General features: G+C 44.8%; 1 protein-coding gene and 1 pseudogene across 4 annotated transcripts in view; both read right to left on the bottom strand.

The window, feature by feature from the left end:
• Positions 1–4680: 4680 nt before the first annotated feature.
• LOC144493275 (U2 spliceosomal RNA) lies at positions 4681–4858 on the bottom strand (annotated as a pseudogene).
• An 11639-nt stretch (positions 4859–16497) lies between these two features.
• The window catches only part of tmem231 (transmembrane protein 231), a 150906-nt gene continuing 141026 nt past the window's right edge, over positions 16498–26377 (bottom strand). For 3 of the 4 annotated variants that reach the window (XM_078210676.1, XM_078210675.1, XM_078210674.1), the window contains one exon: positions 16498–19063. In XM_078210676.1, coding sequence (XP_078066802.1) covers positions 17846–19036 — 1191 coding nt within the window. In that variant the 5' untranslated portion in view covers positions 19037–19063 and the 3' untranslated portion in view covers positions 16498–17845. The remainder of the gene's footprint in view (positions 19064–26377) is intronic. The other variant, XM_078210673.1, reaches the window with a different exon arrangement.

Here is a 26377-nt window from a genome sequence, read left to right as displayed (position 1 = left end):
TCGCAACAGACACTTCCAGATGCTGAAAGATGCCCTCATAAGAACAGGATATGGCGCTCGACTCATCGATCGAAAGTTCCGACGTGCCACAGCGAAAAACCGCACCGACCTCCTCAGAAGACAAACACGGGACACGGTGGACAGAGAACCCTTTGTCGTCCAGTACTTCCCCAGAGCGGAGAAGCTACGACATCTTCTCCAGAGCCTTCAACATGTCATTGATGAAGACGAACATCTCACCAAAACCATCCCCACCCCCTCACTTCTTGCCTTCAAACAACCGCACAACCTCAAACAGACCATTGTCCGCAGCAAACTACCTACCCTTCAGGAGAACAGTGACCACGGCACCACACAACCCTGCCACAGCAACCTTTGCAAGATGTGCCGGATCATCGACACGGATGCCATCATCTCACGTGAGAACACCATCCACCAGGTACACAGTACATACTCTTGCAACTTGGCCAACATTGTCTACTTGATATGCTGTAGGAAAGGATGTCTCGAGGCCATGCAGACGCTATGTCAATGGATGAATGAACACCGCTCGACAATCACCAGGCAAGAGTGTTCTCTTCCTATTGGGGAACATTTCAACGGTCACAGGCATTCAGCCTCTGATCTTCGGGTAAGCGTTCTCCAAGGCGGCCTTCACGACACACAACAGCGCAGAGTCACTGAGCAGAGACTGATAGCCAAGTTCCGCACACATGAGGACGGCCTCAACCGGGATCTTGGGTTCATGTCACACTATTTGTAACCCCCACGACTTGCCTAGGTTTGCAAAATCTCACTAACTGTCCTGTCTGGAGACAATACATACATCTTTAACCTGTGCTTAACCCTCTCTCCACTCACATTGTCTGTACCTTTAAGACTTGATTACCTGTAAAGACTCACATTCCAACCATTATTTTGTAAATTGAGTTTGTTTCTTTAAATGCCCTGTTTGTGAACAGAACTCCCACTTACCTGATGAAGGAGCAGCGTTCCGAAAGCTAGTGGCTTGTGCTACCAAGTAAACCTGTTGGACTTTAACCTGGTGTTGTGAGACTTCTTACTGTGTTTACCGCAGTCCAACGCCGGCATCTCCACATCATCGCTTGTTAACTGGCCAGCCAGCGTGAAATTGCCTTCTGGGGCTGATTGGGGCTGGAAGCCCATTTCACACCCGCTCCCCGGACTACCGAGTGCATGCACCCGACGGGCAAAACATTTAGACCGAAATGTCACATGACAGGAACAACCATTTTGGACTCAGGTCGGGAGAAATTTCTTCAGCTTAAATTTTATTTATTAGCGTCACAAGTAGGGTTACATTAACACTGCAATTAAGTTACTGTGAAAACCCCTTAGTCGCCACACTCTGGCACCTATTCGGGTAAACTGAGGGAGAATTTAGCATGGCCAATGCACCTAACCAGCACGTCTTTCGAACTGTGGGAGAAAACCGGAGCACCCAGAGGAAACCGGAGCATCCGGAGGAAACCCACGCAGACACGGGGAGAACGTGCAGACTCCACACAGACAGTGACCCAAGGCTGGAATCGAACCAGGTCCCTGATGGTGTGAGGCAGCAGTGCTAACCACTGTGCCGCCCTGCACTCAGTGGTTTGTCGTTCTTTGGATTTCTTTAAACTGTGGACCCTCAGTCACTGAGTATATTCAAAACAGAAATCATTAGATTTTTGGATTCTTCGGAAATCAAGAGAAATGAAGATCAGGCAGGGAAGTGGAGATGTGTTAAGGATCAACCAAGGTCTTATTAATTAGTGGAATAGGCTCATTATACCACGACCTACTCTGCTAATCCTATTTTTTATATTCTTATTTCCATGTACGAGAGATTGGGTAATGGCTGAAAGGTGTTAACTTTCAATCTGTACTTTCAATCCGAATAATCATACAATCTAAATTCTAGTAAGACTTAACAGCAAACCGCCACCCCTCCATGCCCAGGAATGACTGTCAAACTGAAAGGACTTGATTCCTGGAACAAGTTGATGCTTTGGTATTTTTGTGGTAGGAATACAAAAATCTCAAATATTTTACTTCAAGACCTTAAAACGAAATTCAGTTGACCAACGAAGCATGAGAAGCCAGTATTTTAAGGTATGTAGTCTCGAATGGTGTAACCATTATCATCAGTATGCATTTCATCCAAAAATTTACCCAACATATTTGCTTTGTGCCGTGTCAGCTGGATCACATGGAACATTTGCTTCCTATGAAAGAAACTAGTTTATCTTAAATAGCAACTTGTGCAATCGAAACCTGTCCATGTAACTCAATCCAATCCAACCCAACCCAAAATAATATGCTACGGAAGGTGGTCATGAGATTGACCTGCTGATAACTTCAGCTTGAACATCATAATTTTAGTTCCATTTAGTGTCAAATATTTTGGTTGTACCCAGCCACCTTCTGAATTGGTACTTGTATTTTACTATTGCTGAAAAGAGACATGTGCACATTCTCCCCGTGTCAGCCTGGGTTTCCTCCGGGTGCTCCGGTTTCCTCCCACAGTCCAAAGATGTGTGGGTTAGGTTGATTGGCCATGCTAAAATTGACCCTTCATGTCAGGGAGATTGGCAGGGTAAATACATGGGGCAACGAGGATAGGGCCTGGGTGGGATTGTTGTCAGTGCAGGCTCGATGGGCTGAATGGCCTTTTTCTGCATTGTAGGAATTCTATGCTGAAGGGTTTCAATTTGCTTTCATCAGGACAAACAAAAGAATATCAAATTTTAAACAATCACAACAATTTATTCAACAGAAGAAAAGAGTGCTGATTATTTGGCAAGTCACCTCTGATTGGAGAAGATTTTCCGATTGAGGGGCAGCCCGGTGGGACAGTGGTTAGCACTGCTGCCTCACAGCGCCAGAGACCCGGGTTCGATTCCAGCCTTGGGTGACCGTGTGGAATTTGCACGTTCTCCATGTGTCTGCGTGGGTTTCCTTCCACAGTCCGAAAGACATGTTGGATAGGTGCATTGGCCATGTTAAATTCTCCCTCAGTGTACCCGAACAGGCACCGGAGTGTGGGCGACTTGGGAATTTTCACAGTAACTTCATTGCAGTGTTAATGGAAGCCTAATTGTGACACTAATAAATAAACTTAAAATTTAACTGATTTGCGGCAGCCGCCTTCACAGCCTGTTAATGTCCAATTTTTGAAAGTGTTGACAGAAAGTTTATAATATGAAATACTCGCATCTGATTGAGTGATGCAGAGGCCTCAGGGTGTTGAAGTGTTTTGTCAGAAGAGCTTTGAGCTGAATTTGCGGGTCCCACTACGAGAACAGAAGTGGCAAACATTGAGATGGCCAAAAGTGTTAATGGGAGCAGCTGAACAGCCAGGGGCAGGTGGCCATGAGGGGGAGGGGTGCGGTTGTGTGGGGCAGGCCATGGGGCTGAGAAACAATGGACAACAAACTACAAAAGGATGGGGGGGTGGGGGGCGGGGGTTGGTTAAGATGGAGGGGGAGGTTTACTGCCTAAAGTTGTTGAACTCAGTGTTGAGGCCAGAAGGCTGCAGCAAGCCTAATTGGAAGATGAGGTGTTGTTCTTCCAGTTCACTTTGGGCTTCACTGGAGTTTTGCAGCAGGCCAAGAGGAGAACACGATGCTGAGTTGAAATGGCAAGTGAACGGAAAGCCATTGCCCAATCTACACTTGGTCTCCTCAGTGCACCATAAGCAGCAAGTAAACTGCTACATCATAGAATCATAGAAGCCCAGAAGGGGCAGTACATTACAGACGAAGGCTATTCGGCCCATCGGGTCTGTACCAACCACAATCCCACCTAGACCCCATTCCCGCAACCCCACACATTTACCCTGCTAATCCCCCTTACAATAGGGGCAATTTAACATGGCCAATCAACCTAATCCGCACATCTTCGGACTGTGGGAGGAAACTGGAGCACCCGGAGGAAACCTACTCAGGCACGGGGAGAACGTGCAAACTCCACACAGACAATGACCCGAGGCTGGAATTGAACCTGGATCCCTGGCGCTGTGAGGCAGCAGTGCTAACCATTGTGCCACCGTGCCGCCCCATCATCTGGAGTGTTTGGGAGCCTGTCTGATGGAAAGGGAGAAGGTGAAAGAACAGGTTTTTCTTTCTTTATTCTTTCATGGATTGTGGATATCACTGGTAAGATGAGCATTTGTTGCCCTTTCCTAATTTTTTTTTAATACTTTTCCAATTCAATCAAATCAAATCCAATTCAGAGTCTCAACAAGTTGAGACATTTCAGATCCAGGCTGACAAGACAGGACGGGAGACCAAAACCACCCTGTCCTGGGCCTGATCTACATGAGTCAAGCTGATTGGAGAAGGGGGAGGATCCTCCTCCAAGACTTGAGCTCATTTGCATCTTAGCCAAAAGGCCAAGATGCCGCTTTTAAAAATTGCTTCATATGAAACATATGAAGCCTCAGCGTAACCTAATGACCTCAACCAAGCGCAGGCGATCCACACCACACCCGATTCTAGCCAAAAGGCTGAGAAGCGACCATACACTTTTGTTTAATACTTTTCCAGTTCAATCAAATCAAATCCAATTCAGAGTCTCAACAAGTTGAGACATTTCCGATCCAGGCTGACAAGACAGGGCGGGCAACTAAACCACCCTGTCCTGGGCCTGATCTACATGAGTCAAGCTGATTGGAGAAGGGGGAAGGATCTTCCTCCAAGACTTGAGCTCATTTGCATCTTAGCCAAAAGGCCGAGATGCCACTTTTAAAAATTGCTTCATATGAAACATATGAAGCCTCAGCGCAACCCCATGACCTCAACCAAGTGCAGATCCGATACTACACTTGATCTTAGCCAAAAGGCCGAGAAGCGACCATACACTTGATCTTAGCCAAAAGGCCGAGAAGCGACCATACACTTGATCTTAGCCAAAAGGCCGAGAAGCGACCATACACTTGATCTTAGCCAAAAGGCCGAGAAGCGACCATACACTTGATCTTAGCCAAAAGGCCGAGAAGCGACCATACACTTGATCTTAGCCAAAAGGCTTGTAGACCATTTCAGAGGACAGTTAAAAGTCAACCACATTGTTGTGAACATGGGGTCACATGTAGGTCAGACTGGGTAAGGATGGCAGATTTCCTTCCCTAAAGGATATTAGTGAACCAGATTGGTTTTGACAACAATCAATGATAGTTGTCATGATCACCATTACTGAGTCGAGCTTTCAATTCCAGAATTATTAATTGAATTTAAATTTCACCAGCTGCCAGGGCGGGATTTGAACCCACATCCCAGTTCAGTTGAAAGGTTCCACAAGGCTTGTCCTGCTGGTTCTTCCACTTGCACCTGTTTTACAGGAGCCTTTGTCGTAATAGGAAAAGTCTGTGTGTTTCCTTCTGGAAACCAGTGCTGAACACGAATATTATTTTAAAAGGTGCCTCAGCAGTGAAAAATCACGTTGTAGAAATTTGGGCCTATGTTTAGAGATGTCACATTACTGAACACAAGGGGCGGCACGGTAGCACAGTGGTTAGCATTGCTGCTTCACAGCTCCAGGGACCTGGGTTCGATTCCCGGCTTGGGTCACTGTCTGTGTGGAGTTTGCACATTCTCCTCGTGTCTCACAGTCCAAAGATATGCGGGTTAGGTTGATTGGCCATGCTAAAAATTGCCCTTAGTGTCGTGTGATGCGTTGGTTAGAGGGATTAGTGGGTAAATATGTAGAGATATGGGGGGAGGACCTGGGTGGGTTTATGGTCGGTGCTGACTCGATGGGCCGAATGGCCTCTTTCTGTACTGTAGGGTTTCTATGACATCGTAACAACATTATTGAAAACACTGAAGTAATGCAGGATTCAAATATACTTTGTGCTAATTTGCAGGATTCAAATATACTTTGTGCTAATTTGCAGGATTCAAATATACTTTGTGCTAATTTGCAGGATTCAAATATACTTTGTGCTAATTTGACTTTCTGTTGAAGTAAAAGGTGCAGGAATATTTACACAATAAAGTTCTTTACTGAAGCAATTTGAAGGAAAAGTGGCTTTAAAAAAAACAAATGACTTCTGAGTTTCTATCGTATACAGTCATAACAGAATGCAAATCCAACATGAACTGCAACACATAAAAGAAGAAACTATGCTAATTAATTTTCCTAGTTGTATGACAACAGGCTGGTTATATGGTGAGAGTTGGCAGCATGAAGGGAGCCACCACTGCAATATGACGCTCTCTGCCCCACACCCCCGATTGCCTGGGCCTGCCAGACTGAAAATGGAGGCAAGCACACATGCATCGGTTGGGGTTGCATTTTGCAGATTTTTGTGTTTAATATTGGCCCAGCCAACCTTAACCGCCTCCTGCCTGTCAGAGGTGTTCCGTGTGTGTGTGTGTGTAAAATGGCTACTGCCCAAAACTTTCAACTAAATATTGTAACGTACTGAGGACAGTAGACAGAGAAATTCTAAAGAAGACTTCAAATTCCAAAGCATCGTTCCGAGGAGAAAAAAAGAACTACTGCTTTAAGAACTGCCTTAGCCACCAATGCTGAATCAGGGAACACTTTTATATTGTTGCCTTTTATTGTTGAATCTTAATTTGGCCAAACGTTAAAATTGGCTTCTCCTATTGTCCCCTGACACTGCCCGGGCACTACCACCTGGCACTGTAATGCCTGTAAGAAGTTTAACAACGCCAGGTTAAAGTCCAACGGGTTTATTTGGTAGCAAAAACTACCAGAAAAATAAACCTGTTGGACTTTAACCTGGTGTTGTTAAACTTCTTACTGTGTTCACCCCAGTCCAACGCCGGCATCTCCACATCGTGACTGTAATGCCTGGACAGTGCCCGGGCAGTGCCTGGGGTCTGTTCCATGGGGTGGATGGGTGTTCTGTGTTGCGTGAGTGGGTGTTCTGTGTCGGGGGTGTTTGGGAGGGGTGTTCCGTGGGGAGGAGTGGAGGGTGCTCTGTGGAGGCAAAGGTTCTACTTTTAATTTTTTGTATTGGGGTGACCTTTAAAAAGGGTGCTGCAATCTTTTAAAAAAACTAGAGAGGCAGGCTCTGATGCGCCCCTGAATTTTTTTTTACACAAGTCCCTAAAAATGCAGCGGAGGAACTGCCCTCGAGTGCGACTGCTTCCACCTCGTTATTCCTGCCCACTGTGCCACTCTGCCAAAAAGTGAGAAAATCCCTCCCATTTTTGGTGTAACTACGACTCAGAAAGGATAAAGCATTGTGACAGCGTGCCATCCAGAATCGAACTCAGCTCAGAGTTTGCTGGATACCAGAAGCTAAAACAGAATATCATCATAAAAGTCAGATTAAAAGTTGTGGATGAGTGTGATGTTTTTGTTTTTACCTTGTAATGAAATGGCCCTAACAAGTTGCATTTCATCCTGTGTAGTGGGCAGTTGTTATGGAGGTGCATGGATATCAAATATTAAATTTCAGTTTCATCTGCTGGACTTACATGTGGGTTTTTTTTTAAAAAGGCTTTTAAAAACAAAGCACCGACTTAAGATGGCCAGCACATGTCACCTGACATTTGAAAGTAAAACTATAAATTGGGCAAGTTTCTGGAAGTTTCTCAAAGGTGGATTACAATGAACAAGCCTGGACCACATCTTTGTAGACTTCCCTTCTCAGCACTTTGATTTGATTTATTATTGTCACATGTATTAGTATACAGTGAAAAGTATTGTTTATTGCGCATTATACAGACAAAGCATACTGTTCATAGAGGAGAGTGCAGAATGTAGTGTTACAGTCATAGCTAGGGTGTAGAGAAAGATCAACTTAATACGAGGTAGGTCCATTCAAAAGTCTGATAGCAGCAGAGAAGAAGCTGTTCTTGAGTTGGTTGGTACATGACCTCAGACTTTTGTATCTTTCTCCCATCGGAAGAAGGTGGAAGAGAGAATGTCCGGGGTGTGAGGGGTCCTTAATTATGCTGGTTTCTTTTCTGAGGCAGCAAGAAGTGTAGACAGAGTCAATGGGTGGGAGGCTGGTTTGAATGATGAACTGGGCTTCGTTAGTAGTTATAGTTTCTTGCGGTCTTGGACAGTGCCGGAGCCATATCAAGCTGTGATACAACCAGAAAGGATGCTTTCTATGATGCATCTGTAAAAGTTGGTGAGAGCCGTGGTGGACATACCAAATTTCCTTAGTCTACTGAGAAGACAAAGGTGTTGGTGGGCTTTCTTAACTATAGTGTCAGCATGGGGGCACCAGGACAGGTTGTTGGTGATCTGGACACCTAAAAACTTGAAGCTCTTGACCATTTCTACTTCATCCCACTTGTCCCAAAACAGCAAGAACAATAAGGCTTTGGACATAGTCTCCAGGACGACCAGATAACAAAGGAGAATTAATTGTGCACAAGGGAAGTGCTAAGGACTCCTATCGGCTTTTATTGTATGTCAATGGTTTTGACCATGGGTTGTGAAAACAGCTTTGTTAACATGAATAGACTATTTATTATTTTCCATCACATATCAATGTGGTGAACCATCGTTGGTTCCCACTGGATAGTACTGAGCCAGGGGCTGGCCAGTACTACAAGGATGTACATATGTTACTGTTGGGTTGTGCTATTGTGCTGTTGGGGTTAGGGTGGGGTTGTTACACCTTTGTACTGTAGTGTTGTGGCACATCCCAGTCGGGCTCCGCCTCCTGGGGAGAGGTATATGAGTCCCTGCTCTGGCCGGGACCCCTTCAGTCTGGGATAGTGTATATAAGTTCTGGCAGCTTCATTACAGTAAATAAAAGCCTTTCATTTACTGAGCTTCAGGCCTCGTGTTTGAGTAGCGCATCAACGTTGGGCGCCAGCACGCCCTCCATAATGACCTGTGCCATCCTGGGGTCACTCGGCTCTACCACTTTATAAAAGCCCGCAACCTGCCTTACTCGGTGGAGGACGTCAGGTCAGTAACAAGGAGCTGTCGGGTTTGCGCAGAATGCAAACCGCACTTTTACCGACCTGACCGGGCACATTTAGTCAAGGCCACTCGTCCCTTCGAGAGACTGAGTGTCGATTTTAAGGGCCCCCTTCCCTCAACAGATCGGAATGTGTACTTCCTCAATATCATTGACGAGTACTCTCGGTTCCCTTTTGTTGTTCCCTGCTCTGATACATCCGCTGCCACGGTTATCAAGGCATTCCGTGATCTCTTTACCCTATTCGGGTACCCCGGCTACATCCATAGCGACAGGGGCTCGTCGTTCATGAGCGATGACTTGAGGCAATTCCTGCTCTCATACGGGATTGCCTCTAGTAGGACCACGAGCTACAACCCTAGGGGTAATGGACAGGTGGAACGTGAGAATGCTACTGTCTGGAAGGCTGTCTTACTGGCGTTGAAGTCAAAAGGTCTTCCAGTCTCCCGTTGGCAAGAGGTGCTCCCTGATGCGCTCCATTCTATTCGCTCCCTCCTGTGTACGGCAACCAATGCTACTCCCCACGAGAGGATGTTCTCATTCCCTCGGAAGTCTTCCTCGGGGACCTCATTACCGTCTTGGTTGACGTACTCAGGACCCATCCTCCTGCGGCGACATGTAAGGGCCCGCAAGTCTGACCCGTTGGTCGAACAGGTCCATCTCCTCCACGCCAACCCTCAGTATGCCTATGTGGCATACCCTGACGGGCGAGAGGACACGGTCTCGATCCGAGACCTGGCGCCAGCAGGGGACGTAGCAACCCCTGTCGCTCCCATACCCCCTGTAACAAACCCTTTATCTCTTGTTTCTTCCCCGGACACGGCGCGGGCAGCATCGGGACTATTGCTTAACCATTTTACTCCCATGTACAGCTTGCCTGTGCCCAGAAGATGGTCGCCACCGCGGGGCGTGTCAGGATCCCATGGACTACCGTCACCTCAGGGTCAACCGGCCTGTGAGTCTGTGGAAGAACAGCTGGACGCCGCCTTGGGGAGAACGCCACCGCAAGTGCCTACTCCGGTGTCACCGCCAGTATTGAGGAGGTCACAACGACGGTGCGGTCCCCCTGACCGTCTGAACTTATAGACTGCTGACACTTTATTCTGGTTTTTTTGTACCCCGCCGGCCTTTGTTCTCAAAGGAGGGGTGAATGTGGTGAACCATCGTTGGTTCCCACTGGATAGTACTGAGCCAGGGGCTGGCCAGTACTACAAGGATGTACATATGTTACTGTTGGATTGTGCTATTGTTGCTGTTGGGGTTAGGGTGGGGTTGTTACACCTTTGTACTGTAGTGTTGTGGCACATCCCAGTCGGGCTCCGCCTCCTGGGAGAGGTATAAGAGTCCCTGCTCTGGCCGGGACCCCTTCAGTCTGGGATAGTGTATATAAGTTCTGGCAGCTTCATTACAGTAAATAAAAGCCTTTCATTTACTGAGCTTCAGGCCTCGTGTTTGAGTAGCGCATCAATCAATGATCAGTCTTTGATTTTTGAAGTCTTTTATCACAAAAACCCTGCTGGCCTTGCAGCAATATTAAGGATTTTTTGAAAGCAGCAAAATAGCTGTTTGCCTCTCTCCCCCTCAAGTAAAGTGAACGCTGATTGCTAATATCCTACTGTGGACAGCAGAATGAGAAACCTTAAAGAAGATTTCAAATTCCAAAGCAGCATTTCCAGAAGAAATAAACATGGACCTCAGCTTTAAGACCTACCTCAGTCATGTAGAACATCAGAGGATTCATAATCAGTGAACTCTCTGGGGTGAATTTTCCCGTTCCGGCGGCACGGGAATTGGAGCGGCCTAGGGGTGGACCATGGAAAGGTCCTTGAACTCGGGCGGGTTTTTCCGGTATTGGGGCAAGCATGGCCTTAATTTAGCCAAATGTTAACTTCCTCTGATTTGCATGCGTGCATGTGTGTGTAGCGACAGTCGGGACTCTTGTGTTTACCATTTTAAATATTTTAATATGTTCATCTGGGTGGTTTTTTAGCAAATAAAAACTAACCCTTTACTTGTGTAAACTCAAGAACACCTGCCAGATTAAGTCCTTGCAATCTACAAGTAAATATTTAAGCACTGAATTGGCACATTCATACATCTATGTATATATTTTAAAATCCCATTATCGTCAATTGAGAAGTGGGAAGAATGGGAGAGTTCTTGTACTTGCTCTTGTAGTATTTGGGTCTGGTACACATATAGGGTTAACATGGGACTGAATACAGTACCACTCATGCAGTGATATAAGAAGGCACGTGGCCCAGAGCATAGACAGAGATGTGTATAGACCGTGGATGCAGTTATCTCCAAACCTGTACCCTCTACTGCATATTATGAGTTGTTAGCAGTTATGAGTTGTTAGTAAGGACTTGCTGATAATATGCTCAAAACTATGACTCCACTCTGATCTGACAACCATCCTATATTGTGAGTGCAGCCTTTCACACAAGACACTGGAGAGATGTCCTTTTATGAATATGGTTGCTCAGCAACTCAATGTTTCACCCAATCACAATGCGCTGTATTGGAAATCTAGGATGTGCCAAGTTCTTCACAACTCCATCAATGATGGCTCTAAGCCCAATGCTATGTAATTAGTGAACCTCAGATTAGAGGATTTCTATTCCAAGACCAACAAGGAAGTTATGTTAAACCCATGTGAAACACTGGTTCATCCTCAATGGGAGTATTGCATTCAGTTCAGGGCACTAGTCTGCAGGAAGGATGTGACGGCATTAGAGAGAGTGTAGAAAGATTCCCGAGAATGGTTCCAGCGATGAGGAACTTCCATTACTGGAGAAGTTGGAACTGGTTTCCTGGGAGAAGAGAAGGTTGGGAGGAAATTTGATAGAGATATTCAAAATCATGGGGGATCTGACAGAGTAGCTGGACAGAAACCATTCCCATTAGTGGAAGGATCAAGGACCAGAAGACACAGATTTAAGGTAATGTAAATGTAACTGGATTGATTAGTAAGTTTGCGGACAACACAAAGGTTGGTAGATTTGCGGATAGTGATGAGGACCATCAGAGGGTACAGCAGTATATAGATCAGTTGGAGACTTGGACGGAAAGATGGCAGATGGAGTTTAATCCAGACAAATGTGAGGTAATGCATTTTGGAAGGTCTAATACAGATAGGAAATATACAGTAAATGGCAGAACTCTTAAGAGTATTGATAGGCAAAAGGATCTGGGTGTACAGGTACACAGGTCACTGAAAGTGGCAATGCAGGTGGAGAAGGTAGTCAAGAAGGCATATGGCATGCTTGTCTTCATCGGCCGAGGTATTGAGTTTAAAAATTGGCAAGTCATGTTGACGCTTTATAGAACATTAGTCAGGCCGCACTTGGAATATAGTGTTCAATTCTGGTCGTCACACTACCAGAAGGATGTGGAGGCTTTGGAGAGGGTACAGAAAAGATTTACCAGGATGTTGCTTGGTATGGAGGGCATTAGCTGTGAGGAGAGGTTGGAGAAACTTGGTTTGTTCTCACTGGAGCGACGGAGGTTGAGGGGAGACCTGATAGAAGTCTACAAGATTATGAGAGGTATGGACAGAGTGGATAGTCAGAAGCTTTTTCCCAGGGTGGAAGAGTCAATTACTAGGGGGCATAGGTTTAAGGTGTGAGGGGCAAGGTTTAAAGGAGATGTACGAGGCAGATTTTTTACACAGAGAGTGGTGGGTGCCTGGAACACGTTGCTGGGGGAGGTAGTGGAAGCGAATATGGTAGTGACTTTTAAGGGACGTCTTGACAAGTAAGTGAATAGGATGGGAATAGAGAGGTATGGTCCCCGGAAGGGTAGGGGGTTTTAGTTAAGTCGGGCAGCATGGTCAGTGCAGGCTTGGAGGGCCGAAGGGCCTGTTCCTGTGCTGTAATTTTCTTTGTTCTTTGTTCTTTGTAATTACTAAAAGAAGCAATGGCAGCATGAGAAAAAAAAATATTTTCAAGCAGCAAGTGGTTAAGATCTGGAAAACATTGCCTGAGATTATGGTAGAGGAATGGAGGCATTCCAGAGGGAATGGGGCTTTTATCTAAAAGGAAGAATGTGCAGGGCTACGGGGAGAAGACAAGGGATTGGCACAAAGTGAATTGTTTCTTCAGAGAGCCAGCACAAACACGAAGGGCCAAATGGCCCTCCTGTATTGTAACCAATGATTCTATTACATCGTGTTCTATGATGTAACACTGACATACACTGATCACCCATAAGGTTCACTAGCCAGTCAAAAGACTCTTATAGAGGACCCTCCAGAGTCAAAAGAAGGCACTGAATTTCCTCGAGGTTAGCTAAGCCCTGGTTCACTTCATTTAAACTGGAAAGTTACATTGTTCATTAGCAGAGGGAGTTACATGGACATTCCTTGAGTAAGTTGATTTAAAAATTCATTGTGCAACTCTGGTGTAACTTGTGTGCAGAAATTACACATTGCTAAGCTACCTCCATGGAAATTTTTGTTCAACAATGGTTTACCTCTTTAAAGGGATTCTGCAGGAACTCAAGAGTAGCAGAACATTGTCCAAGGATAAGGCAGCTGCCAATTAGTTTTAGGGGTAATTTCCACCGAATCAGGCCTGTAATTACCCCTCCAAGGTCAGTGATCACATCCCTGGCAACCGATCATTTACCTGTGGATTGCTGCAGTCCCGAATTACAGCATTACAGTGCATGGCCTTGTCCTGTAGCAGCATCATTCTGTGACTGAAGACTGAGGCCTCATATCTGGGGCTTTTCAAAACTCACCATTTTATACACAGGGGACTGACCTTGTGTGGGAGGGGAAGGGACTTACACACAAACAGATGCTGCCAAAGTCAAGTGTTGTCTCCACTTATATGCTGTTTGAATTTTTATCTTTGCTGCCTGTAGCAAGAAGCTCGATATCAGCCAGGACAAAGCAGCTCACTTGATTGGCACCCTATCCACATTCACTCCCTCCATCACTAACATACGGTGGCAGCAGCATCTACAAGATGCACTGCAGGAACTCACCAAGGCTCCTTAGGGAGTACCTTCCAAACCAACAATCACTACCATCTAGAAGGGCAAGGGCAGTAAACACATCGGAACACCACCATCTGGAGGTTCCTCTCCAAATCACACACCATCCTGACTTGGAAATCTGTCACTTTTTCTTCATTGTCGCTGGGTCAAAATCCTGGATCTCCCTCCCTAACAGCGCTGAGTGTACCTGCACCACATGGACTGCAGTGGTTCAAGAAGGCAATTTACCACCACCTTCTCAAGTGCAATTAGGAATGGACAATAAAGGCTAGCCTAGTCAGTGACCCACATGTCCCTTGAATGAATGAAAAAATACCTGTCCTAATGGCACGTGTGACTTGGTTATAAATTCTGTGATATCACTCCTATGAAGCGGCATGGTGGCACAGTGGTTAGCACTGCCGCCTCAGAGCGCCAGGGACTCCGGGTTCCATTCCCGGCTTGGGTCACTCTCTGTACGAAGTCTGCACATTCTCCCGTGGCTGTGTGGGTTCACTCCGAGTGCTCTGGTTTCCTCCCATAGTCCAAAGATGTGCTGGTTAGGTGCATTGGCCATGCTAAATTGCCCCTTAGTGTCAGGGGGATTAGGAGAGTAAATGCATGGCAGGGATAGTACATGGGTGGGATTGTGGTCAGTACAGACTCAATGGGCCGAATGGCCTCCTTCTGTACTGTAGGAATTCTATGATTCTATTCTATGATGCCCCTTGATGTGGAGTTGCCAGCATTGGACTGGGTAGGCACAGTAAGTAATCTCACAATACCAAGTCTTGATTTCCTGCAAAGGCTCGCATTCCAATCATTATCTTGTAATTGAGTTTGTGTCTATATATGCCCTGTTTGTGAACAGAATTCTTCACTCACCTGATGAAGCGTTGCCCCAAATAAACCTGTTGGACTTTAACCTGGTGGTGTGAGACTTCTTACTATGACACTCCTTGAGACACTTTATGATGTTAAAAGCACAATATAAAGCACAATATAAAGCAGAGGAGGTTTACCAGGATGTTGCCTGGTATGGAAGGGCTTAGTTATGAGGAGAGATTGGGTAAACTGGGGTTGTTCTCACTGGAAAGATGGAGGATGAGGGGAGACCTAATAGAGGTGTATAAAATTATGACAGGCATAGATAGGGTGAACGGTGGGAAGGTCGGTGGTGACGTTCACGAGGGGTCATAGGTTCAAGGTGAGGGGGGGGAGGTTTAACACGGATATCAGAAGGACATATTTTACACAGAGGGTGGTGGGGGCCTGGAATGCGCTGCCGGGCAAGGTGGTGGAGGCGGCCACACTGGGAACGTTTAAGACTTATCTAGATAGCCACATGAACAGAGTGGGAATGGAGGGATACAAAAGAATGGTCTAGTTTGGACCAGGGAGCGGCACGGGCTTGGAGGGCCGAAGGGCCTGTTCCTGTGCTGTATTGTTCTTTGTTCTTATAAATAGAAACTGCTTTAAATGATGGATAATATCAGTTGGTTCTGCCTTTGATGTGTATAAGATAGGAGCAGGAGCAGGCCATTTGGCCCCTCAAGCCTGCTCTACCATTCAATAAGATCATGGCTGATCTGACTGTGGTTTTATGTCCATTTTCCATGTCCATGTGGGTGCACCATAACCCTTGATCTTCTTGCTTCAGTTGTGTGATCTAATTGACTATTTCCCTGTAGAAAGGGCTGGCTGCAGAATGTCATTGACAACTTGCTTGGATCAGAGAGGATCCTTCATATGAGTTAACCACTTGACAAGTGGCTAACTAATGTCATTACTTTTAAGGTACCTTTGCCCATGCATGTCTGAATGTTGCATGTGTCAGCAGCTAATAGATGTGTGTTTTATTTCCCTGTGTACATGAACAGTAAGAAGTCTCACAACACCAGGTTAAAGTCCAACAGGTTTATTTGGTAGCACGAGCTTTCGGAGCGCTGCTCCTTCATCAGGTGAATGCACTCCAAAAGCTCGTGCTACCAAATAAACCTGTTGGACTTTAACCTGGTGTTGTGAGACTACTTACTGTGCCCACCCCAGTCCAACGCCAGCATCTCCACATCATGAGTACATGAAGAAGGATTTACAGATCTTGAACTGTCAAACTGTCTTTTCTCATTCTGTAGCACCGAAACATCCAATGATGTAGTGAGTGATTCATATTTTCATTTACTTTACTGGTGTTACCTAACTACACCTCTGAAATCTCTTCCAGCCCTCTATTCATGTCTTTTGACTTTGGTTTTATTTGCATTCCTTGATTTCCTCCGCATAATCAGTGATAAGAAAACCTTCAATTGTCTTTATCATAATCTCTGAAGCTCCATTTCTAAAATGTCCCCTTTTGCTACTTTGTTCCTTCTGTTTCCTGCACCTGTTTCGGATATTTTCGATGTTAAAAATTCTGTATAAATGTAAGTTGTTGTTGATTGTATTGTAAGCCAGCATTATCTTCCCAGAGCTATTTCAGGAATGTTGCAGTTCATTGCTGCTATTCATGACAGAGTTAGAAGAATAATGCATACTGTGTCAGACAGGATGCCCACGCTCTTGCCCACAAACACCATCACATACAAACACACAAAAATTAATCTTCCCAATATTTTTAATTAACCCATAATTTATGTATGAACCAAAAGGAGTTGGTAGATTCTGAATTTTTATTGTGTACATTGAAGAAATACCTGATACCAAGTGACTACAATACAGTCATAAATCAAGAACCCAACAATTTGCCCATTGTGTGAGTGAGGGTGCCTGTGTACGAGTGCGTGACTGGGTGTGTATATGAATGTGTGACCTTCTGTGGAAGATCCAGTGGACAGTTGCATTGTTCAATTCAATGAAACTGGCTTAATATATTCAATTGGCTCGTGAATCTGCACCAATTCGGTCTGAACTCATTTGCCTGGTGTAGCCAATGCAGAGGAGAGTACCAAGTTTCCTTAATTTGAATAGCCAACAAGTATGACTGGTGTGGAAGAGAAAAATAAAAAAACTGTAAAGGCGTTGATGTAGTATGAGATTTTCTTCGTAAAATGGATTAAGCACATTTTGGGGCAAAGTAGAGAGAGAGCCTTACTTTCTCTGTGGCCATGCTGTGGTGATGTGGAAGTCTATTCTATTGGCATTGGGCACCCAAGGTAAAAAAATAACCTATTGTTCTGAACTCAGTGCCTCACTGTGATTAGAACAAAAAGGAATCATCAAATAATAACTTAATGTTTTTCTTTCCTCCTGAACTGTTACCATGCATTGTTTCTGATGATTCGGCAAACACATTCTTCAGAGTCAAACTCTTTTAATTGTACATTTTTAACATTAAGCATATAATTAACTGTGTGACCTTTGCCAGCTGCAGGGGCACAATGGAAATCCACTGATGTACTTCTCACAATTCTATGCCCATTCATTCTATGCACGGAACACTCTGGCAAAAGTTCCAGTGATGAGTGGAGTACTTTTCTGAAATGCAATTACGTAAAGTCAGTTCGAAGCAGTCCACACAAATGCAGTGGGACCTTCCTTTTGCCTCACATCAAGGTCCAAATCAGCCAATATTGAAAGGGACAACATACCTTCACTAAGCTAAAATAAATCATATTAAAAGAGAATTTATCATAGATACATAGTCCTCCCAAAAATGAAATATTCCAACCGCAAAATTAACTGCCAAATATAGCATGAATTACATCTTTTAACATGCATATCTTGTCATTGTAGTGTAATTGTCTGAAACCGCTGTAATTTATCACAAATCATAACATCATGGAAACATTTGGCTTATTTTTTGAACAACTCAATAATGTTTGTGTAAAGATCTGACAATTCTTCTGCCCTTCATACACACTTCAGAAGTTTTTATTTCAACAGCAGATGAACAAAATATGAAATAAGTTCCTGGACGCCCAAAAAGGCATTCATGATTTAAACTGGATTCTCATCAGAACTCAACCAGCTAAACTTGTATTTTCTCAGCGGTAGGACAAGGTCCAAGGATAATAGTTTCTGCTCACGTTCAGACTCAACTAACCGATAGCCAAGCACATTCATGGCTCCCTTACAGATATCCTGTATTTTTAAAATCTTTGCAAATGGCACCTCAGTCCTCCATGCCTGTGATATGGTTCTAGCATTCCTGGATGTTATTTTGAAAGCTGATCCAGTTCCTTCTCCGTGTGTGATGTTATATATCCAAGACTTGAGTTTTGGAGTCAAAGCTAAATCAGCAAATTTATACATTGCTGATATTTCATTAAGTGGATCTCTTACAACATCTTCATACCGCACCCTCATGTAGCGTTGTTTCAAAAAGTCTGGAGCTTGCTTGGTTGCTGTCTCATGAATATGTATGTGACTTCTGCAAACCTTTTTCATGACCTCAAAGTTTGATGTTTCAGCTTTCTCTTTTTCAATGGCTTTACCATTAGAATCCAAAACAATGCTATTGTCTCGCATTAGTGCATGAAAGGATTTATTACGAGACTTCATGACAGCCCTCGGGTCCCGAACGAGGTGAATGATTTTGAGGTTGAGTGAGGGATCGGTGAGGAGAGGAAACAAAGACGTTAAATCAAAGAATCTCACTTCTTTGATCACAACATGATTGTACGTCTTGCACGCTTCTTCCATTTTATAAAATTTGGACATGTTGCAATGTTTCTTGCATGTTTCTTCATTGCTGAGGTCCGTTCTTTCATAATAATCACATGTGGGCGGTGAACAGAGGGCTCTGCTGACCTCCCATTGGAATAAATCAGACACCAGTCTGTTTTCATGCATGTAAGCATCAAAAACTGACATGTCACACAAGAATGTAGATCGTATAAGGTCTCGAACAGCCATTTGCAAGACCTTCGCACTGTTTTGATACATGCTCACCCACACATGCCATGCAGGCTCCATTAAGTAAAATACATCAGGATGTTGACTGAATATTTGTCCCACAAAGGAAGAACCTGATCTCCAGGATGAAAGAATGAGGATGTGAACCTTGTTATTATGTTCATCGGATAGCGATAAATGAACCTTTTGTCTAGAGTAGATGACGATTAAAGCAAATGTCTGAATAGCTACAAATACAGCGATGCTTGTAGTTACAAAGCTTAGCCTCACCATAGCGATGGTTGCTAATGTGGTAATGATCTGTAAAATAAAACACAGACATTAGGGGTTGCTTCAAACCTATACAGCCACACTTCTAACCAATGATTTGCAATTGACAAGAAATTTAAAAAATAGGCCTTCACGAAATAAAACAGTAAAATGTTATATTCAATAATTAAACAATATTATATTGACAATAATTTATTTATTTAATTCTGTAGAACATTCAGATGAGGGAACCATCCAGCAGTTGTGCACATATAAAAATCACAGCACCAGCGTTCACCATTAGTTAATTTTATGTGTCAAACACCTGGAATTTCCCAATATTTGCAGCTGACAGCTGAGCCTTCCAGACTAAATTGACGTCAGAAAATAAGTATTATTGATACATACATTGCCTGCATATCAACGTTCAAACACGTATTAGATGTCACGTTGTTGAATACATTGCCCTGATTCTTGCTGGGGTGGAAATATAAGCTAGGAGCGAAAGTGGGTAGGAATTCTGGACGCAAACCGCAGAGCTTTAACTCTGAAGTGTACGTGCCTTTTTATTCAGCAGGATTCCTGCCTGGAAGCCAGCCAGATTGACAGATTTGAGTCTAGTCGGACAAAGAATGCTGTAGCAGAGACTGCATGGGGAAGAAGGCAAGTAATAGAGCTAAGCAATTCCACAACCAACAGGTCAGAGCTAAGCTCTGCAGTCCAGGCAGGTCCAACAGCGAATGGTTAATGGACAATTAAACAATTCACTGGAGGAGGAGGCTGCACAAATATCCCCATCCTTGGGGCTTTAAATAAGGCTGAAGCATTCACAACAACCTTCAGCCAGAAGGGCCAAGCGAATGATCCATCTCGACTTCCTCCAGAAGTCCCAGCATCATAGATGCCAGTCTTCAGCCAATTTGATTCACTCAACATGATATTCAGAAACAGCTAAAGGCATTGGTTAATGCAAAAGCTATGGGTCTTGACAATATTCTGACAATAGTACTGAACACTTGTGCTGCAGAACTTGCTGCATTCCTAGCCAAGCTGTTTCAGTACAGCTACAATGCTGGCATCTACCTGGCAATGTGGAAAATTGCCCAGGTATGCCCTGTACACATGAAACAAGACAAATCCGACACAGCCAACTAACACCCCATCAGTCTACTCCTGATCATTAGTAGAGTGATGGAAGGAGTCATCAACAGTACTATCAAGCAGCACTTGCTTTGCAATAACCTGCTCACCAATGCTCAGTTTGGATTCCACCAGGGTCACTCAGCTCCTGATCTCATTACAGCCTTGGTTCAACCATGGACAAAAGAGCTGAATTTCAGAGGTGAGATGAGAGTGACAGCCCCTGATATCCATTCGGCATTTGACCGAGGCATCAAGGAGCCCTAGCAAAACTACAATCAATGGAAATCATGGGGAACGCTCTCTGCTGGTTGGAATTATACCTAGCACAAAGGAAGATGGTTGTGGTGGTTGGAGGTCAATCCTCTCAGTTCCAGAACATCACTGCAGGAGTTCCTCAGGGTAGTGTCCCCAGACCAACCATCTTCAGCTGCTTTATCAATGACCATCCTTCCATCATAAGGTCAGAAGTGGGGATGTTCGTTGATGATTGCACAATGTTCAGCACCATTCGCAACTCCTCAGATACTGAAGCACTCCATGCTCAAATGCAGCAAAACCCCTAGACAATATCCAGGCTTAGGCTGACAAGTGGCAAGTAACATTCGTAGCACAGTAGTACAAGGCAATGACCATCTCCAATAAGGGAGAATCTTATGATCGCCCCTTGACATTCAATGACGTTACCATCACCGAATTCCCTTCTATCAACTGAAAAAATGCTGGAAAATCTCAGCAGGGCTGGCAGCATCTGTAAGGAGAGCAAAGAGCTGACACTTTGAGTACTGATGACCCTTTGTCAAAGCTAAAAGGCATAGAAAGTGGATATTTATACAGTAGGGTGAGGGAATGAAAGATGAGTCATAGCCACAGAAACAGGGAAAAGGCTGCTAATGGAAGTCCACAGAGAGAATAAAAGGCGTTCCTCCGGTTAGACACATTACAGTCTTCCAGTCTCAACATCAAATTCAACAATTTCAGATGATTAGCTCTCCTAATCATCCACCTCAACTCCTTTGTTTTCATTTTATTTAATTTTTAACTGTTCTCTACCTTTTATTTATTTTTTGTCTTTCTGTATTTTTCTTTTCCCCCCACTCTTCCCCCTATTTTATCTTCCTTTCCTTACCTTTTCTTCCCCTTTGCTTCCCCTTTCCCCCTTTTTCTCAATTTTCCCTCTCTCCCACCTATTCCTCCCCACACATCTTCATTTTGATTTGATTTATTATTGTCACATGTATTAGCATACAATGAAAAGTATTGTTTCTTGCGCACTATACAGACAAAACATACCGTTCATAGAGAAGGAAACGAGAGAGTGCAGAATGTAGTGTTACAGTCATAGTTAGGGTGTAGAGACAGACCAACGTAATGCAAGGTAGGTCCATTCAAACGTCTGAAGGCAGCAGGGAAGAAGCTGTTCTTGAGTCGGTTGGTACGTGACCTCAGATTTTTGTATCTTTTTCCCAACAGAAGATGGCAGAGAGAATGTACGGCATGCATGGGGTCCTTAATTATGCTGGCCGCTTTGCCGATGCAGCGGGAAGTGTAGACAGAGTCAATGGGGTGGGAAGCTGGTTTGCGTGATGGATTGGGCTACATTCACGACTTGTCATCTGTTACAGTTTACCCTCTGATATCAGCTTCTTTGCTAGTTGGCCATTCACACTTTTTATTCTCTCTATGGACTGCCATTAGCAGCCTTTCCACTTGTTTTTGTGGCTATGACTCATCTTTCATTCCCTCACCCTGCAGCATAAATATCTTCCACTTTCTATGCCTTTTAGCTTTGACAAAGGGTCATCTGGACTCGAAACGTCAGCTCTTTTCTCTCCTTACAGATGCTGCCAGACCCGCAGAGATTTTCCAGCATTTTCTCATTTGGTTTCAGATTCCAGCATCCGCAGTCATTTGCTTTTATCCCTTCTATCAACATTTGGGAGTTATCATTGACTAGAAACTGTACAAAACTAACCCTATAAATACTGTGACTACAAGAGCAGGTCAGAGACTAGGGATCCTGCGGTGAATAACTCACCTCCAGATTCACCAAAGCCTGTAACCATATACAAGGCAGAAGTCAGGAGTGTAAGTGAATATTCTCCACTTGCCTAGATGAGTGCAGCTCCAACAACACTCAAGAAGCTCGACACCATCCAGGATAAAGCATCCCGCTTGATTGTTACCCCATCCACAATCGCTCCCCCCATCTCCAGCACACAGTAGTAGCAATGTGTACCATCTGCAAGTTGCACTGCAACAACTCACCAAAGCTCCTTAGGCATTACCTTCCATACTCACAATCGCTGTCATCTAGAAGGGAAGGAGCAGTAAACACATAGGAACACCACCACCTGGAGGTTCCCCTCCAAGTCACTCCTGACTTGGAAATATATTGTTGCTTCAATGTCACTGGGTCAAAATCCTGGATCTCCCTCCCTAACAGCACTGTGGATGTACCTACACTACATGGATTACAGCGGTTCAAGAAGGCAGCTCATCACCACCTTCTCAAGGGCAATTAGGGATGGGCAATAAATGCTGGCCTAGACAGTAACACCCATACCACTTGAATGAACAAAAAAAACGTTCTAATGGCATGTATAGCTTGGTTATAAATTCTGTGGTATCACTGCTGTGAAGCCCTTTGAGATACTTTATGATGTTAAAAACACAATATAAATAAAAATTGTTGTTTTAACTGATGTGCAATGTCAGTCGGTTCTGCCTTTGATGTGAATAGGAGCATGTGTAGGCCATTTGGCCCCTCAAACCTGCTCTACCAGTCAATAAGATCATGGCTGATCTGATTACGGCTTAAAATTCCCCTCTGATTCCAGGTCACAGGTGAGAAGGAAAGCAAATTAAGGTTTGTATGCAACACACCTGCAGTGCAAAATGCCAGGGTGATAATGTCTGGATCTTCTCAACTGATCTTTATATTAACTCACCCAGTTAAAAGCTGGGCCCCAAAAGCCAACAGCTGTGTCAATGGTGTCCGGCCGGAACTTCAGCAGGAGGCAAACAGAATGGCCAGAAATTAAACTGGCATCTAACTCTCTTCTGGTGATAGTCTGGAATTAAGGATGTTCTTTGGCAGCCAAGTTTCTGCCCATCTCTCCTTACAGGACTATCAATGCAGGGCAAGCGTGGACTCCGAGCAGTGCAAAGCCAATGTCTAGGGATTTATAGGGGCACTGTCTACGGTTGGTGCAAGCAGATGTGCTGAGACACATCCGCAATTGTGGGTATATTGGAGTTACGAGCCAGGATTGTCATCTGGACCCTTTGTAAGAGAGCCATGGAGGCGGCTTCAGTTTTCTTTGGGGAAGGTAGAAAATCCCGCACACGAATTCTCCCATCCCGGAGCCTTTCCTTGGAATGGTTACATTCCTGTGGGTGTTGAGGAGCATCCTAGATGTGCCCAGCACACCACTTCAACACAGATCACAAAGCTCCCCATACCTCACAAAGCATGCTAAACTCAGAGATGGAGGATAAGGAAAGATACATCTCAACCTCTAACATAGAGCACATCACCCTGCAGATCCTCATGGCCTTAAAAGCCACCTGTATTTCAGCAGCAGCATGTCACACTGGCCAAAATTTTTTGAAGTTTCCTGGCATTATCTTACCATACTGATAAACAGCAGGTGTACAATGAGTGATTCTCTATCAATGTTAATGGTTGGAAAATTGCAGGCAAAGCAGCCACTATTGTCCAACTTGACATCCGCTCCAGTTAACAGGGCATGGTTTCAGGAATGTTTCACAATTGTGTTTCACCTGGAGTAGTATTTTTGTTCTTGTAAAGCAGTGCACCTGCTCATTTACCATGTTAAAAAGGTTTGTGAGTAAAACAAATCCCTCAGCAACTGAAAATACCTGAACTGCCTTACCAACCAGGTGTGCATCCTCTGAATGATCTTACCAATCATACTTTACAAAAGTGAAAGAACACCTGTTTTCTAACTCATGGAAATGGTCTGCAGCAGAGTAAGTGAGGGAGGGAGAGATTGGCAATGATTGCAATTAGGGGGTTGGGACAGTGGAAGCCCGAGGTATCCTCATGGGATCAGGAGGAGCACTCCTGCCATACGCAACAGCAAGAACCTGTCATTAAATAAATATAAAATACTGAGGACGCTGGAAATCTGAAATAAAAACAGAACATGCTGGATAAACACAGCAGGTCTGGCAGCATCAAAGAGAAACGGACTTAATGTTTTGAATCTGAATGACCCTGCTACAGAACTGAAGGAAAGTAGAAATTATATAGCAGGAAGGGAGGCAGAAGAAGTGGGGCAGGATAGATGAACAGGGATAGGTCAGAGCAAAGGAAATATGGGGCGGGATTTTCCAACCACACTCGCCCCAAGACCAGAAAATTCCACCCGAGGTCAACAGACCTTTGCATGGTCTGTGCCCTGCTCGCTACGATTTCCATGGGCAGTACAGGAAAATTCCACCCGTTGACTATTTGTGCTGGACATAAGGCAAAGGGGAATGTTAATGGTGCCATTAGGGATGAAGAGTGCTAATAGTGGCAAAAGGTGAGATAGCAGAATGTGTTAATGGGAGCAGCTGAACAGCCAGGGACAGTTGGCCATGCGGAGGAGGTGTGGAGTTGTGCTGGGGCAGGCCACCAAGCTATTAAAAACAATTGGCAACAAGCTACAAAAGGGGAGGGCGTGTTTAAGATGGAGGGGGAAGTTTACTGACTAAAGTTATTGAGTCGAGAAGGCTGCAAAAATGCCTAATCGGAAGATGAAGTATTTTTCTTGTCATTGTATGGCGCCTTAAAGTAATAAAATGCCCCAAGGCACTTTCCAGGAATGTTATAAAGGATAGTTAGATAGCAAGCACAGAATGAGATTTTGCAACAGATAAACAAAAGCTTGGTGAAAGAGCCAGGTTTTAAGGACTGACTTAAAGGAGGAAGGAAGATACAGAGTCAAAGACACATGAGGAGGGAGCTAGGCAGCTGAACACATGGTCACCAACAGTGGAGCCATTAAATTCAGGGATACTGAAGAGGGCTGAACTAAATGAGTGAAGATATCTCAGAGAATTGGGAGGCGAGAAGAAAATACAAACAGATACAGACAGGGGGAGGGCTGAGACCACAGGGGGACAGGGGGAGGGCTGAGACCACAGGGGGACAGGGGGAGGGCTGAGACCACAGGGGGACAGGGGGAGGGCTGAGACCACAGGGGGACAGGGGGAGGGCTGAGACCACAGGGGGACAGGGGGAGGGCTGAGACCACAGGGGGACAGGGGGAGGGCTGAGACCACAGGGGGACAGGGGGAGGGCTGAGACCACAGGGGGACAGGGGGAGGGCTGAGACCACAGGGGGACAGGGGGAGGGCTGAGACCACAGGGGGATTTGAAAACAAGGATGAGAATTTTAAAACCAAGCTGTTGCTTGACCTGGAGTCACTTTAATTCACTAAGTGCAGGGGTGATGGGACTCGGTGCAAGTTAAGACAAGGGCATCAGATTACCTCAGGTTTACGGAGGGTGGTGAGGAGTGCATTTGAATAATCATGTCTCAAGGCACTACATGTACAAAATAACAGTTTCAGCAGAAATGAGCTGAAGTCAAGCGATGTTAGAGGTGGAAATAGACAACCTATCATAGGTTCATCTCGGGGTCAAATTGTCTCAGAAAAGGAGAGTAATAGAGTATTGGATGTCAGGTCAACAATCTGATCATCTAGAAACAATGCAGGAGTTGAAAGAGGGAATGGTGAGGTACAGCTGGGCGTTGTCCGTAAACACATCAAAACTAACACTAGGGTTTTGAATGATTTAAATGCACAACAGAACAGGGCCAAGGACAGATCCTTGGGGGATACCAGGGGTAATGCTTGCACGAGTGGAGAGAGAAACTATTGCAGGTCATTCTCTGGCATTGGCTAGATAAATACGAATGGAACCAGGTGAGAGCAGTCCCAACCAGTTAGAAAAACAGTGGAGAGGCTTTGGAGGAGGTGGGTGGTGTGACCAATCATGTGAATGCCTGCAGAAAGACTGAGGATTGTCTCGTCACAAAGGCTGCCATTTGTATTTGATAAGAGCCACATTGTCACTGTGGCACGAGAGAACATTTGATTGGAGGGATTCACACGTGAAGTATGAGGAAAGATGGCAGGGGTTTCAGTGACCAGGGCTCTGGAGAGGAAAGGGAGGTTGGAGGTGGGGTTGATCATTTCCATGGATTG

This window comes from Mustelus asterias, chromosome 4 (assembly GCF_964213995.1).
Source record: "Mustelus asterias chromosome 4, sMusAst1.hap1.1, whole genome shotgun sequence".
Taxonomy (NCBI): domain Eukaryota; kingdom Metazoa; phylum Chordata; class Chondrichthyes; order Carcharhiniformes; family Triakidae; genus Mustelus; species Mustelus asterias.
The sequence above is the reverse complement of the archived record's forward strand: the minus strand, read 5'-3'. Positions and strand labels throughout refer to the sequence as shown.